Genomic DNA, 16,629 nt, shown 5'->3' on the forward strand with positions numbered 1-16,629 from the left:
AGAAGTATGAGTCGGATTAGGGAGAGGGGGCAGTAGTATGAGTAGAAGTAGGGTAAGGGGGTAGGAGTATGAGCAGAAGCAGGCGAAGGAGCAGGAGTATGACCATGAGCAATGGGAGGGGGCAGGAGTATGGGCAGGGGGAAAAAGGGGGAGAGGGAGTATGAGCAGGAGCAATTGGAAAGGGGAGCATAAGCAAAAATAGGGAGAGGGGGCAGGAGTATGAGCAGAATTAGGGAGAGGGGGGAGGAGTTTAAGCAGAATTAGGGTGAGGGGGCAGGAGTGTAAGCAGAATTAGGGAGAGGGGGAGAGGAGTTTGAGCAGAATTAGGGAGAGGGGGCAGGCGTGTAAGCAGAATTAGGGAAAAGGGCAGGAGTATGAGCAGAATTAGGGAGAGGGAGCAGGAGTATCAGAAGAATTAGGAAGAGGGGGAGGAGTTTGAGCAGAATTAGGGAGAGGGGGCTGGAGTGTAAGTAGAATTAGGGAGAGGGGGCAGGAGTATCAGCAGAATTAGGAAGAGGGGGATGAGTTTGAGCAGAATTGGGGAGAGGGGGCAGGAGTATGAGCAGAATTAGGGAGAGGTTGTAGGAGTAGGAGTATAAGTAGGGAAAGGGGGTAGGTGTATGAGCAGAATTAGGGAGAGGGAGCAAGAGTATGAGCAGAATTAGGGAGAGGGAGCATGAGTATGAGCAGAAGTAGGAAGAGGGGCAGGAGTGTGAGCAGAAGTAGGGAGAGGGGGCAGGAGTTTGAGCAGAATTAGGGAGAAGGGGGCGGAGTATGAGGAGAATTAGGGAGAGGGGGCAGGAGTATGAGCAGAATTACACAGAGGGAGCAAGAGTATGAGCAGAATTACGCAGAGGGAGCAAGAATATGAGCAGAATTAGGGAGAGGGGGCAGGAGTATGAGCAGAATTAGGGAAAGGGGGCAGGAGTATGAGCAGAAATAGGAAGAAGGGGCAGGAGTATGAGCAGAATTAGAGAGAGGGAGCAGGAGTATGAGCAGAAGAAGGGAGAGGGGGGTAAGAGTATGAGCAGAATTAGGGAGAGGGAGCAGGAGTATGAGCAGAAGAAGGGAGAGGGGGGTAAGAGTATGAGCAGAATTAGGAAGAGGGGGGAGGAGTTTGAGCAGAATTAGGGAGATGACAAGGCAGGGGTATAAGCAGAATTTGGGAGAGGGGGCAGGAGCATGAGCCGAATTAGGGAGAGGGGGCAGGAGTATGGGAAGAAGTAGGGAGAAGAGGCAGGAGTATGTGCAGAATTAGGGAGCGGGGGTAGGAGTATGAGTTGAAGTAGGGAAAGGGGTAGGAGTATGAGCAGAAGCAGGTGAAGGAACCAGAGTAAGAGCATGAGCAATGGGAGGGGACAGGAGTATGGGTAGGAGGAAAAGGGGGACAGGAGCATGAGCAGAAGCAGGTGGACAGGCAGGAGTATGAGCTGAACCAATTGGGGGGAGGAAGTATGAACAGGAGCAATTGGAGAGGGGAGCATAAGCAGAAGTAGGGAGAGGGGGCAGGAGTATGAGAAGAAGTAGGGAGAGGGGGCAGGAGTATGTGCATAATTAGAGAGAGGGGGCAGAAGTATGAGCAGAATTAGGGAGAGGAGTCAGCAGTATGAGCAGAATTAGGTAGAGGGAGCAAGAGTATGAGCAGAATAAGGGAGAGGGGGCAGCAGTATGAGCCGAATAAGGGAGAGGTTGCAGCAGTATGAGCAGAATTAGATAGAAGGACCAAGAGTATGAGCAGAATTAGGGAGAGGGAGCAGGAGTATGAGCAGAAGTAGGGAGAGGGGTAGGAGTATGAGCAGAAGCAGGTGAAGGAGTATGAGTATGAGCATGAGCAATGAGAGTGGGCAGGAGTAAGTGCAGGAGGAAAAGGGGGCAGGAATAGAAGCAGAAGCAGGTGGACAGGCAGGATTATGAGCAGAACCAAGTACCAAGTGGGGGAGAGGGAGTATGAGCAGAAGCCGAAGTAGGGAGAGGAGGCAGGAATATAAGCAGGAGCTAAGGGGGGCAGGAGTATGAGCAGAAGTAAGGAGCAGGGGCTGGAGTATAAGCAGAAGTAGGGAGAGGGGGTGGGAGGATGATCAGAAGCAGAGGGGAGGGCAGGAGTATGGGCAGAGGTAGGGAGAAAGGGACAGGAGTAGGGGCGGGAGTATGAGCAGAAGCAAGTGGAAAGGCAGGAGAATGAGCAAGAGCAGAGGAAGATGACCGGAGCAGGGCTTGGTACAGAGAGAAATTGACACTTTTAGGATGTGATCAGATTTCTAGTAAAATGACACAGTTGAAAACAAAAAAAAAAAAAAAATAAAGCTTTATAAAAAATAAAAAAAAGATGGAAAAAATTCAGGTGCTTATTATCCTCTACTGTTGCAAGAGTTTCATTTAAATGCGAAGACTGGTGACTTGATTATTTTTGGCTTTTCTGGATCCCGCTGGTTGCAGGCTCCCCTACTTCCCCCTGCCTTCTACTGATTTCTACAATGTAATGGGCTAGAGGATGCAGACCCTGAGCATGAATAGTCATACAGCCTCAGCCAATCCCTAGGTAAATAATTACCAGTAGGGGGCTGAGAGGGTGTATAAATAGGCTGGGGCCTGGAATAGCAGGGTTCTTGTTGTGGAGGATAAGGCTCAGTCTGAAGGGCTCCTGCCCTTATGGGCAGATTAGCTGAAGACTGAAACAGTTTCACCGAGGTCCCAGCTCTGGAAGAGATGGGGAAATGCTTTTCTCAAAAAGATCATCAAGGCCTAAGCTCAGGGAGAGCTGGGAAGCCTATACCTAAAGTTGCTGAAATCAATTTGGAGAGAGTCCATTGAGGATCTGGCCTAGAGGCTCACAGTAGAGGGGCTTGGCTGGTATTGGAAGGAGGCATCCAAATACACAGGAACAAGTGAGTAAAGGCCGGAAAGAGAGAGAGATCCTAGTGACTGTTGCTGTTAACCCTTTGAGTGACTGTTCCCGAATTGCTGGCCCACTCTGAAGTGTCTAGTTATTACCAGAGATTGTGCTACTCTTTGCACTAAATTTGGAGCATCCCAAGTGTCACCCTACTCCCAACTGAGTTTAACCAGTATTAAACTTCAAAAATACACTCGCTGCCTGGTTATTGTGTTGAGAGGCAGTGGAGCTGCTGTGTGCCTGGCTGCCATGCACCCAATTGGGAAAAGAACCTGGGGGGAAAAAAATACAAAGCTCGTTTGGGGTCTGTGCTTCACTAGTATTTGCTACTCAACTGATCACGAGACACAGTAGGGATCGTACAAAAGGATGCCATCATTTAAGTGCACCTATGACAGCATAATATCTAAATAAGGTACTGAATGACACAAAATATTAAGTACTGTATGTTGTCTGTAGAAGTCCACTTACTCAGTCTTTGGACGTGTCCTCCAATATATGATTCCTATGATGATAATTATTATAACGATGGCTCCGGCTGCTGAGCTTGATGCATAAATCACTGTGCTGTGCGCCTGACCATAAGGACTGTTTTCTAAAAGAAAATATTAAACAAGAAGATATATTATACAGATGATAAGAAAAGCAACTGCATATTACTGTTGTCTGAGAAGTCATGTAATTCTCCTATTTGGCCAAAATAACCACCACCCCATTGCCTGGCATATGACATCATTATACATGGCTCCTACTATGCTAGAGAAGTCCCTCCCTCATGGGTAAATGTTGTCCTAACCCAATGGTGGCCATACGTATAGTGATTTGTGATTGATCTAGGTACAAGTTACGCATACAAGCAATTTATCTTTAAATAAATTATGGGATGATGCATCATGCTTGGTATTGCTCCTTGCTTTGAGATTTACTGAAAATATCAATGAAAAATACATAGATCAGCCATAAATATAAACAATTGTTTGATCAATCTGTATTATGGTCAGTTCTCTGGCACATACACAAATGTTTGTGTAGCACCCTCCTAGGTAGGTGCTAGAGAGTAAGTATAGTTTTTTTAGCTCTGTCTGCCTATCAGAGGAGCAGCAGGCAAATTCTGTATTTCTCTCTGCTTAACAGGGAGAGGGATCTGTGAGTTAAGTCTGCTCAATGTGCTCAGTGTGTGATTCATGTGGTCTGGGGGAGTGTCCCCACTGGTCCAATGGGGAGGCACATTGGACAGTGGAGGAATCCTGACCAATGGGCACACAGGCTTTGATACAGCCCCAGTGATTGGCACAGTCTGCTGTCTCGGTGCATTCTGGGGTGTGGTATAAAAGCCAGGAGCACATGTGTTCCTGGTCTTTGACTGGTGAGCAGAGTCTGGAAGGAGGGTGGCGGCTGCCTCCTCTTCTGCAGTGGTTAGAGTATGGTCACAGGTAGTCAGCCTGGTGAGCCAGAAATGTGGAGCTGAACCCAGAGGTCCAGGAGAACTGACTAAGAGGAGTTGAGACACTGGAGAACCTGAAAAGCAGTATCATGAGTACAGGGGATCGTGTCTAAGGGCCTGACCAGGAAGGGGGCCACTCTGGAGTAGAGTAGTCAGAGAACGGGTGTCAGCTGGTGGATAGAAAGGGGGTACTAGGAGAGTGCCCTGAAGATAAGTGCTCAAGACCATTACTTCAGATTCATCTAGTGGCAGGATGAAGCTGCGACCTTGCCACATTCTCAGGTAGAAGTCCTCAGCATTGTGAATTGTTCAAGTGTTGGAGTATCCCACTCACCCCTTCTCCCATCCCCATATAAAATAAAACAACAACCCCTAGACTGTTCATTGACAGAGCCAGAAAGTAAAGTGTTAAGATTCAGCATGCAGTTGCTATCGGTAACCCAGGGGACCCAAAACAATGAGAAATCCAGCCACCCTCAAGGGGGCAGGGCTACATTTGTTTGTGCAATCAGAAGTGATCTGCAAAATTCCTCCACACCCAATCAACACAGTCAAAACAAAGCCCCGTATACACGCACCGATTGTTGGCCGTAAATTTTCGGCCAACGTCCGATCGGCCGATTGTCGGCTTGTTAGTATGATGATTCCGACAACCGACTGCGACTTTTCGGCCGAACAAAATCTGGTGTGCATGCTATAAAATTTTTGTTGGCCGTCACCAGAACGGCCGATTGTTCGTCAGTCAGTACAGATTTCGGCCGACAAAAATCAGATGAGCAAGACTGGGCATGCTCAGAGAAGAAAAAACACACAAAAAGTAAACCAGCACATAACATCACTTCTGAAGTTGGTTGTTGTTGGCCGACATAATTCGTGTGCAGTCTAGAGCACATTTCAACCAACACAACAACACTGGACAAAAGACGGCTGATCGTTCGGCCGACAATCGGTGCGTGTGTACGGGGCTTAACAGCTCTCTAAGTTGATTGGTTTACCATTTTATTTAATAATTCAGTTTTATTAAATATTTAATGAAAAGATATGGATATCTTGGTTACCATGGTTCATGGAACACTAAAACCAGTCCAGTTTCTTTGTTTTTTAGGGTTTATATGAGAACTTGGATGGGAGAAGGGAGAAGTGGGATACTCCCAGCAACTGAACTATGCACAATTAGGCAGGGACACTAGAAAAATGCTGCTTGACTCTGATTAACGCTTCTCTGGCGCTAGTTATCACTGACTGACGCTGGTTAATGCTGATTGATGTTGGTTAACGCTGACTGATGCTGGCCACAACTAGGCCCTCTACTAGAACTTCACCTCTGACTTTAGAGAAGTCCTTTGAGCTCCCCAAAACACTCATTCTTGAGGTAGCTGACTTTAATGCAAACTGTATCACTGAACACTTCAGGGCCCTTCCTAGCGCCCTCTTTCCTTCCCAAACTTCAGGGCTTTACTACTTGGCATCCCCTTTGCTGTACACTCCTAGTTAGCTGGCTCCTGGATCCCCCTTGACCTCTCTGGAGTGGTCCCCTCTCCTAGGCAGACCCCTGGGCAGATCTTGAGTACTCACTTGGTACAGCAGGACATGTCAGAGGCTGCGGGCATGGTACAGGAGATGCAGCAGCTGCGGGCATGGTACAGGAGATGCAGGGGCTGCGAACATGGTGCAGGGGATGTTGGGGCTGCAAACATGGTGCAGGAGATGCAAAGGCTGCGGGCATGGTGCAGGAGATGCAGGGGCTGCGGGCATGGTGCAGGAGATGCAGGGCTGTGGGCATGGTGCAGGACATGCAGGGCTGCGAGCATGGTGCAGGAGATGCAGGGCTGCGGGCATGGTGCAGGAGATGCAGTGCTGTGGGCATGGTGCAGGAGATGCAGGGCTATGGGCATGGTGCAGGAGATGCAGGGCTGTGGACATGGTGCAGGAGATGCAGGGCTGTGGGCATGGTGCAGGAGATGCAGGGCTGCGAGCATGGTGCAGGAGATGCAGGGCTGCGGGCATGGTGCAGGAGATGCAGTGCTGTGGGCATGGTGCAGGAGATGCAGTGCTGCGGGCATGGTACAGGAGATGCAGGACTGAGGGTATGGTGCAGGAGATGCAGGGCTGTGGGCATGGGGCAAGAGATGCAGGGCATCGGGCACGGTACAGGAGAATCTCACAGCCCTGCATCTCCTGAGGAGATGCAGGGCTGTGGGGGGGGGGGGGTCTTACTTACCCATTGGTGAGGCGCCTTACATTTAAAAATGATGCTGCTTGGCGCCATCACGTCACAGTGCATGCGCCATCTGCCCGAGAATGGGCGAGCGTGAACAGGCTTTCCTGAGCAGCGGTGGGAGCGCATGTGCAGTGTACATGTCAGGCCGGCTGCAGCCATTTATTTTACAGGTGCCACAGATGTTCAGACAGCCCCAGGGCAGGGGGACTTGCTGGCCTACTGAAAAATGTCCTGGTATCCCGGTAGGCCAGTCCGGCCCTGCTGAGGGATCACCTACATGATGTCTTAAATCAATTCCCCTTTTAAGTCGTAGGGTTGAAACCTGGTTCTTGAGGCACTTCAGAAGTCCCCTATCAAATAAATCTGTGAAATGTCGCTATTATCATTGTCCCACAAAGTCCGTTCTCCTGTGATGATCACTTTGGCTGGGGAAGTTTAGGATCTGACTGCATTGTCCCGTGTGGAACCCTTCGGTTCTTAAAGGATCCAGGTGGTTTTGAAGTGATACCTGAAGTCTCAGCTTTGTTATCCCAAAAAAGGACAATATGCTGCTATTTATTTGTTCTGTACCTGTGCATCACAAAGAAGTTGTTCTCCAGTTGTTTGTCTGGATGTTGTCCAGGCTATTTGAGTTATATGAAGGCCACAGGGTTTTTTTTTTTTCGAGAATCCAATACCCTGTTGTTTCAGAAGGTCCATGGTGGGATTCTTTGGTCGTCATTTCCATTTTCCCCAGTGCTTCTGCCAAGTAATTACTCAGACATACTGTATACTTTGTGGGATATGGATTTCCCCTTTTCAGGAAAGGCTCACTAAACTGGATCATTGATCACCTCTTGAACTTTTCAGTATCAGACCGCTTTCTCAGATGTCTGTTAGTAGGCTTGCCACCCTTCCTGTATGGACTGCTTATATATAGTTACAAAGTTGGTAAGGTTGAATAAAGACTCCAGTCCATCCAGTTCAACCTGTTTGGGTGTTCGCGTGCATTTATGTCTCTACCACTTCCCATATCCCTGTATATTGTGTTCAATAAGATATCCATCTAAGAGTTTTTGGAGATTGCTGAAACCATTGATTGTGGAAGGGAGTTCCACATCCTTACCGCTCTAACAGTGAAAAAAACCCTTACACAGTTTAGTTGAAAGGCTAAACTCTTTCAACTTCACTAAGTGGCCATGTGTCTTCTTTTTTTGTTTAATATATGTTTTTTGAAACATAAAGAGACAAAACAGAAAGCGTACAATGAAACCAAATATAAGATAAACAGAGGAACATTGTCAAAAAGGGGTATGGATCCATATCAAACCATAGGATATCCTAAGGCATAAAGGTGAAACTGGATACCACAATCAACATGGCATACAAGGTTACAATCTGAAAACAGTATTCCTCATGATAAGTACGGGGGGAGACAGACAAAATAATAGACCAAGAACAGGTAAAGCAAGAAAGAAAAAACAGAAACGGGGTAGAAAAAAGAAGAGGGGGAGAATGAGGCCACGTGTCTTCTTGAATGACCTGAGACTGATTAGTTTCCTTCCAAAGCTGGAATCACCATTAAGATATTTGTATATAGCTATTACAGTATCTCACAAAAGTAAGTACACCCCTCACATTTTTGTAAATATTTTATGCTATCTTTTCATGTGACAACACTGAAGAAATGACACTTTGCTACAATGTAAAGTAGTGAGTGTACAGCTTGTATAACAGTGTAAATTTGCTGTCCCCTCAAAATAACTCAACATACAGCCATTAATGTCTAAACTGCTGACAACAAAAGTGAGTACACCCCTAAGTGAAAATGTCCAAATTGGGCCCAAAGTGTCACTATTTTGTGTGGCCACCATTATTTTCCAGCACTGCCTTAACCCTCTTGGGCATGGAGTTCACCAGAGCTTCACAGGTTGCCACTAGGATATTCTTCCACTCCTCCATGATGACATCACGGAGCTGGTGGATGTTAGAGACCTTGCGCTCTTTCACCTTCTGTTTGAGGATGCTCCACAGATGCTCAATAGGGTTTAGGTCTGGAGACATGCTTGGCCAGTCCATCACCTTTACCCTCAGCATCTTTAGCGGGGCAGTGGTCGTCTTGGAGGTGTGTTTGGGGTCGTTATCATATTGGAATACTGCCCTGTGGCCCAGTCTCTGAAGGGAGGGGATCATGCTCTGCTTCAGTATGTCACAGTACATGTTGGCATTCATGGTTCCCTCAATGAACTGTAGCTCCCCAGTGCAGGCAGCACTCATGCAGCCCCAGACCATGACACTCCCACCACCATGCTTGACTGTAGGCAAGACGCACTTGTCTTTGTACTCCTCACCTGGTTGCCGCCACACACGCTTGACACCATCTGAACCAAATAAGTTTATCTTGATCTCATCAGACCACAGGACATGGTTCCAGTAATCCATGTCCTTATTAACAAAGGTGATAACTGCGCTCAGCATAAAAGGTGCCATAGGTGCATTAATAAAAGTGCTATAGGTGCATCAATGCATTACAGATTGTTCACAATCAATAAATATGCAAATACAATAGTGTATAAGTAAATAAATAAATATAGGCATTCATTAGGCTAGAAAGTCCTTAAAGTGCTCTGTGCAACTGTGCAAATCTAAATCTTCAGCAATCTTGGATTAGATGGGAACCTCCACCACAAACACCTCCACCCAGTGGTCAGATGATATACTCCTTACCAGAATGCGATGACCCCTTAATTACAGGGGGTCAAACCCGGCATATCACTCCACATTGGCTCAAGGTTATCCTCATCACTGTTATCGCTTCAAAGAATTTTGCCCGAATGCTTTAACAAGGTTCCGGATCTCCGGACATTAAGGTGCAAGAAAGATAAAGAAACTCCAATAGTGTAATACCGTTTGATACTGGATTTAATAAAAGATATATTGCACTTACATCATAGCGGTGTTAAAACGCCTGTAGTACAAAGTAAACAGCTGGTCTGGTGGATGGGACGCCGCTCTCGCTCCACGCCTCACCTCACCGGAACTCTACGGTCTCACGCTCCCGACGCACGTTTCGTCAGCCGCGCTGACGTCATCAGGGGGATCATGATGATGATGATCCCCCTGATGACGTCAGCGCGGCTGACGAAACGTGCGTCGGGAGCGTGAGACCGTAGAGTTCCGGTGAGGTGAGGCGTGGAGCGAGAGCGGCGTCCCATCCACCAGACCAGCTGTTTACTTTGTACTACAGGCGTTTTAACACCGCTATGATGTAAGTGCAATATATCTTTTATTAAATCCAGTATCAAACGGTATTACACTATTGGAGTTTCTTTATCTTTCTTGCACCTTAATGTCCGGAGATCCGGAACCTTGTTAAAGCATTCGGGCAAAATTCTTTGAAGCGATAACAGTGATGAGGATAACCTTGAGCCAATGTGGAGTGATATGCCGGGTTTGACCCCCTGTAATTAAGGGGTCATCGCATTCTGGTAAGGAGTATATCATCTGACCACTGGGTGGAGGTGTTTGTGGTGGAGGTTCCCATCTAATCCAAGATTGCTGAAGATTTAGATTTGCACAGTTGCACAGAGCACTTTAAGGACTTTCTAGCCTAATGAATGCCTATATTTATTTATTTACTTATACACTATTGTATTTGCATATTTATTGATTGTGAACAATCTTTAATGCATTGATGCACCTATAGCACTTTTATTAATGCACCTATGGCACCTTTTATGCTGAGCGCAGTTATCACCTTTGTTAATAATTATTCACGTTTTTACGTTTAGACTGCAGCTCGCAGTGTGGAAGCAATTCCCGGAAGTTAATTTATTATAACTTATTATAATTTATAATTAATTTTAAAAAATACATTTAAAATTTATCTCACTAATTGAATGAGAAGTCCCTGGTGTCAAATATTATCCTTTGCGCAGGTCTTTTTGGTTAGCACCATTTTTTTCGTAATCCATGTCCTTAGTCTGCTTGTCTTCAGCAAACTGTTTGTGGGCTTTCTTGTGCATCATCTTTAAAAGAGGCTTCCCTCTGGGACGAGAGCCATGCAGACCAATTTGATGCAGTGTACGGTGTATGGTCTGAGCACTGACAGGCTGACCCCCCAACCCTTCAACCTCTGCAGCAATGCTGGCAGCACTCATACGTCTATTTAACAAAGACAACATCTGGATATGACAATGAGCATGTGCACTCAATTTCTTTGGTCGACCATGGCGAGGCCTGTTCTGAGTGGAACCTGTCCTGTTAAACCGGTGTATGGTCTTGGCCACCGTGCTGCAGCTCAGTTTCAGGGTCTTGGCAATCTTCTTATAGCCTAGGCCATCTTTATGTAGAGCAGCAATTCTTTTTTCAGATCCTCAGAGAGTTCTTTGCCATGAGGTGCCATGTTGAGCTTTCAGTGACCAGTATGAGAGAGTGAGAGCGATAACACCAAATTTAACACACCTGCTCCCCATTCACACCTGAGACCTTGTAACGAGTCACATGACACCAGGGAGAGAAAATGGATAAATGGGAACCAATTTGGACATTGTCACTTAGGGGCGTGCTCACTTTTGTTGCCAGCAGTTTAGACATTAATGGCTGTGTGTTGAGTTATTTTGAGGGGACAGCAAATGTACACTGTTATACAAGCTGTACACTCACTACTTTACATTGTAGCAAAGTGTCATTTCTTCAGTAATGTCACATGAAAAGATATAAGAAAATATTTACAAAAATGTGAGGGGTGTACTCACTTTTGTAAGATACTGTATATCCCCTCCTAAACGTCTCTTCTCCAGGGAGAATAAGCCTAATGTTTGTAGTCGTTCCATGTAACTGATGTCCTTCAGTCCTCCTATTGGCTTTGTCTCCCTCTCTCTGGACTCTCTCCAGCTCATCCCTTCTGAGGACTGATGACCAGAACTGGACAGCATACTCCAGATGTGGCCTGACCAGAGTTTTATAAAGTGGTAGAATTATAATTTTATCTCTGGAGTAAATCCCTCTTTGATGCACGCTAATAGTCTGCTGGCCATGCTTGCTGTAGCTTGGCTCTGCATGCTGTTGCAATCAGTCTGTCATCATCTAGGACCCCCAGACCCTTTTCCATCCGTATTTCTCCCAGAGGTCCCCCCCCCCCCAGCATGTAACTTGCATTCATTATTATTCATATTATATTTTATCGCCCCCAAAAGACATTCCAGAGTCATTCTATAGTTACTAAATCACTTTCTGTGTCCTTCAATGAAGGACGGAAAAATTGATTTTTGGACCTGCTATTCCTTGAGTCCATTGAGGGACATAGCTCCCCTTTCATGTGTTCTGATCATTATTCTCATATTGCATGCAGGATTTGGTAGGGGTTATAGAGACTATGGTAGCTGGCTTAAAATGTTGTTGCCAGTCCAGTTCACCTGATGTTGGCACAATTAAATCAATTTCTGTTTCCCTCAATGGATTAAAAGAAAATGAAGTACAATATACCTATGGTTATTGAATCAGTTTCTGTGTTCCTCAATAGACTCAAAGAAAAGCAAGTACAATAATACATTTTATTTACTGTGTTATTAGGAAGGAACTTCAATCCCCTGCTGTATTATCTTTTTATCAATACCCTCTTGTAAGTGGCATAAAGTGGGGTGAGGCAGCAATAACGCACACAGTCCCAGTGCGATGGAAGAACTTGTTTTAAAAATGGAAACACAGCACAAAGTAAAAAATATGTTTTTTTTTTTTTTTTGTTTATAGCACAAAAAAATAAAAACCATAGAGGTGATCAAATGCCACCAAAAGAAAGCTCTATTTGTGGGGAAAAAAAGGACACTAGTTTTATTTGGGTACAGCGTCGTACGACCGCGCAATTGTCAGTTAAAGTAGCGCAGTGCCGTATTGCAAAAAATGGCCTGGGGGTAAATCTTAGCCACTTACCACAAAGTGACATACCCATTCATCAGCTGACTTTGCGTGGTTATACCGGGATGATGCCTCTAGCTAGAGAAATCATCCCGGTACCGTTGTTTAGAGCCGGCGGTTGGCTTTCCGGCGGTAATGACCGATGCGGCTCCGCCTGGGTCTCCCGTCCCACCGGGAGACCCGAGCAACCAGCCGGCACGTCCCCTGGCTGGATGGAGTCCCGATCTAAGCCGGTCTCCGATGACGTAACCCGGAGGCAGCGTCCATGACGTCACGTCCGGGTTACTCGGCTGCTAAAGGCGGCAGAATTAAAAAAGTGAATGTATTCAAAAATGCAGTTCTCGGCGTTTTGCATACAGGAAAGTGCAGTGGAGGGGTTTGGTGTCTTTTAGACCCTCGATCCCTCCATAAAGAGTACCTGTCACTACATATTGCTGTCACAAGGGATGTTTACATTGCTTGTGACAGCAATAAAAGTGATCAGATTTTCTTTTTTTTTAAAACCTGTGTTAAAATTTTAAAGTAAATAAAATAAATAGGAAAAATTTTTTTTAGCCGCCCCGTCACCGTTTGCTCGCGCAAGAAAGAAAATGTATACGGAAGTCGAGCCGCGAATGAAATCGCTGTTCAAACCACACATGTGAGGTATCGCCGTGATCGCCAGAGCGTGGGCAATAATTTTTAAAAAAAGAGCTACACTCTAACTCTAAACTGGTTACCGTTAAAACATTTTAAAGCGTTGCCTACTGAGATCTCTATTGACCGTAGTTTGTCGCCATCCCACGGGTGTGCGCAATTTTAAACCATAACATGTTGGGTATCTATTTACTCGGCGTGACATCATCTTTCACAATATACAAAAAAATTAGCTAACTTTACTGTTTAGTATTTTTTAAATGCAGTGAAATGTGATTTTTCAAAATTTTTCCAAAAAAATGGCGTTTTAAAGACCACTGCGCAAATACCGCGTGACAAAAAATATTGGAATGACCGACATTTTATTCTCCAGAGTCTTTGCAAAAAAATATATATAAAAAAAAATACTGATTTTAACTTGTAAACAAAAAGTGTCCGAAATAGGGCTGGGGCTTAAGTGGTTAACGAGGCCCCCCAGATCAGATCACATATCGCAGTGCGATCTGACAGTTTGCACAGAAATTGGATCGCACTGGTGTTAACCACCATGCGATCCGATTCTGCTGCGGACCAAAAAAAAAAAAGGGTCCTGTGCGTGTTTCAGTGCCATTGTGGTGCGAATTCAGCCATTCAAACTGTATGGCTGAATTTGCACCGCACAGAGATCACATGTGATTTTAGGAGCAGTGCGCTCTGAATTACATGCGATTTCTGTGATCGCATCAGTGTGAACCGGCACTAACACATCATTAGTCAAATGTTCTCAGTAAAAATCATCTAAATTTCTATTCAGAAGCCATACACTTACCAGATACAATAATTGGGAAAGTATTCTCACAGTATCCAGTGCTTGTTGATAACTGACAGGTGTAATTCCCGGAGTCACTGGGCTGAGCGTCTGTAATCCGGAGTGTGGTCGGATCCTGAAAGGAGAATTTGGGCTCTGAGAAGTTGGAGAATCTCTGATTCGGTTTTAGTCTTGTACTGAACAGCAGAATGTGAGAAATGTTGTTTTTTCTCCATGAAATCAGAGTTATGTTGCCACTGGTCACTGATTTATTGCATCCCTCCAGGCAGTTTAGGGTCACTGTAGCACCCAAATAAATTCCTTCAGCAATGATAATGGACGCCAGATCTGTAAAGGAAACAGACAACATTATCAGCAGATGGATATTTTAGCACATTAACCTCTTACCGACCAGCTGCCGTAGTTTTACTGTGGCAGGTCGGCTCTGTCCCGCGAAACTACGTACCTGTTAGTCGCTTCGCGGGGGGCGCGTGCGCACTCCCATTCGCCACAGGGGAAGCCAATCAGCAGGTCCGGCGTCCACAACTGCTGCCAGGCACCCGCAATCGCTCCCAGTGGAGACAGAACGCCGGTCTGCCATTGTAAACACAGCAGACCGCTGTTCTGTCAGTTTTGAACACAGGGATCCTCCTATTTAGGAACACATGTTTCCGTGTTCATGCAGCAAGTCCATCCCCCCACAGTTAGAAAGAACCCCCTAGGGACACATTTAACCCTTTGATTGCCCCTGGTGTTAACCCCTTCCCTGCCAGTGTCATTATTACAGTAACAGTGCATATTTTTAGCACTGATTACTGTAGTAATGTCACTGGTCCCCCCAAAAGTGTTGAAAATGTCAGTTAGGGGTCCGATCTGTCCGCCGCAATGTCGCAGTCTCGCTAAAAATCGCAGATCGCCGCCATTACTAGCAAAAATTTAAAAAAAAATGACATAAATCTTTCCCCTAGTTTGTAGATGCGATAACTTTTGTGCAAACCAATGAAAATACTCTTATTGGGATTTTTTTTTTACCAAAAATATGTAACAGAATACAAATTGGCCTAAAATTATGAAAAGAATTGATTTTTAATTTTATTATTTGGGAATGTTATATAGCAGAAAATTGAAAATATTGTTTGTTTTTTCAGAATTGTCGCTCCTTTTTTTTGTTTTATAGTGCAAAAAATATTAAAAAAATTAAAAAAAAATCACAGAGGTGATCAAATACCACCAAAAGAAAGCTCTATTTGTGGGAAAAAAGGGACATACATTTTATTTGGGTACAGCGTCGCACCACTGTGCAATTGTAAGTTAAAGTAACGCAGTGCAGAATCACAAAAAAATGGCCTGGTCATTAAGGGGGAAAATCCTTCCGGTCCAGAACTGATTAAAGAGGCACTGCAGCCAAAGCCTTGTTGCTAGTTTTGTATTTTGTAGTGGGGAAGGGTTGGCAGGTTTGTAGGTGGGGGTGCAGCGCAGTAATCATTCACACAGCCAGATGCAATGAAAAACTTGTATTGAAATAGTACAGCAATGGTTCATAACATAGTTGCCAACATTTGAAAAAAAAATTCCAGGGACACTTTGCAGCACAGCTATCAATTACCACACCCACTTCCCTGAAGCTCCGCCCACTCCACATAATTAATCTCCGCCTACTTATCATCAGATTATAGGGTCTACTCAATATAGAGAGAATTACAGGAAACTGAAAAGGGAATTTCAAACTTAAGGCCAAAGTAGCAGAGTTGGAATAATTCTCCCATTCAGCTGCACTACTTCTGCCTAAAGTTTAAAATTCTCATCGCAATTCTAAAATGTCAAATGTGCTCAGGTGTGACCGTACAAAAAATGTAATATGGAAATATAAATAAAGTGCAAAATGTAAATAAGTAAATTGCCGGGACAATGTAAATTACCCGGGACAGGCTCCTATTTGCCGGGACTGTCCTAGTAAAAACGGGACAGTTGGCAAGTATGTCAAGTATGGGAAGGCCGCCCAACCAGGTGCACTCACGGTTTCCAATAATGCGAAGAGAGCATTGACTGCCGCACTGACAGCAGCTACAGTATGTGCACTGTGTGTACAGTGTGTGTAGCTGCTGACTTTTAATTTTTGGAGGGGGAGGCTGGAACACCGCTTTAACCATTTCAGCTCCGGAAGATTTTCCCCCTTAATGACCAGGCCATTTTTTGCGATTCGGCACTGCGTTATTTTAACTGACAATTACGCGGTCATGCAACACTGTACCCAAATACAATTGATGTCCTTTTTTTTCCCCACAAATAGAGCTTTCTTTTGGTGGTATTTGATCACCTCTGCCGTTTTTATATTTTGCGCTATGAACAAAAAAAGAGCGACAATTTTGAAAAAAAAACAATATTTTTTACTTTCTGCTATAAAACATTCCCAATAAAAAAAATTTAAAAAATCGAATTTTATCAGTTTAGGCCAATTTGTATTCTACTACATATTTTTGGTTAAAAAAAAATCCCAAAAAGCGTATATTAATTGATTTGTGAAAAAGTTATTGCGTTTACAAACTACGGGATAGATTTATGGACTTTTTATTTATTTATTTTTTTTATTAGTAATGGCGGCGATCAGCGATTTTTAGCGGGACTGCGACTTTGCCGAGGACAGATCCAAAACTGACATTTTTGAAATTTTTTGAGGACCAGTGACATTATTACAGTAATCGGTGCTAAATAATATGCACTGTTACTGTACTAATGACACTGGTAGGGAAGGA

General features: G+C 44.8%; 1 protein-coding gene across 1 annotated transcript in view; it reads right to left on the reverse strand.

Annotated features, from left to right (window-relative positions):
• LOC309547925 (uncharacterized protein) overlaps positions 1-16,629 on the reverse strand; it is a gene marked incomplete at both ends in the record, with an annotated part of 104,317 nt that overhangs the window by 15,415 nt on the left and 72,273 nt on the right. Inside the window, 2 exons of the mRNA XM_082247923.1 lie at positions 3,365-3,488; positions 13,898-14,224. Of these exons, the coding sequence (XP_082104049.1) occupies positions 3,365-3,488; positions 13,898-14,224 (451 nt within the window). The remainder of the gene's footprint in view (positions 1-3,364; positions 3,489-13,897; positions 14,225-16,629) is intronic.

This window comes from Pelophylax lessonae (genome assembly GCF_965119305.1).
Source record: "Pelophylax lessonae genome assembly, chromosome: 2".
Lineage (NCBI taxonomy): Eukaryota > Metazoa > Chordata > Amphibia > Anura > Ranidae > Pelophylax > Pelophylax lessonae.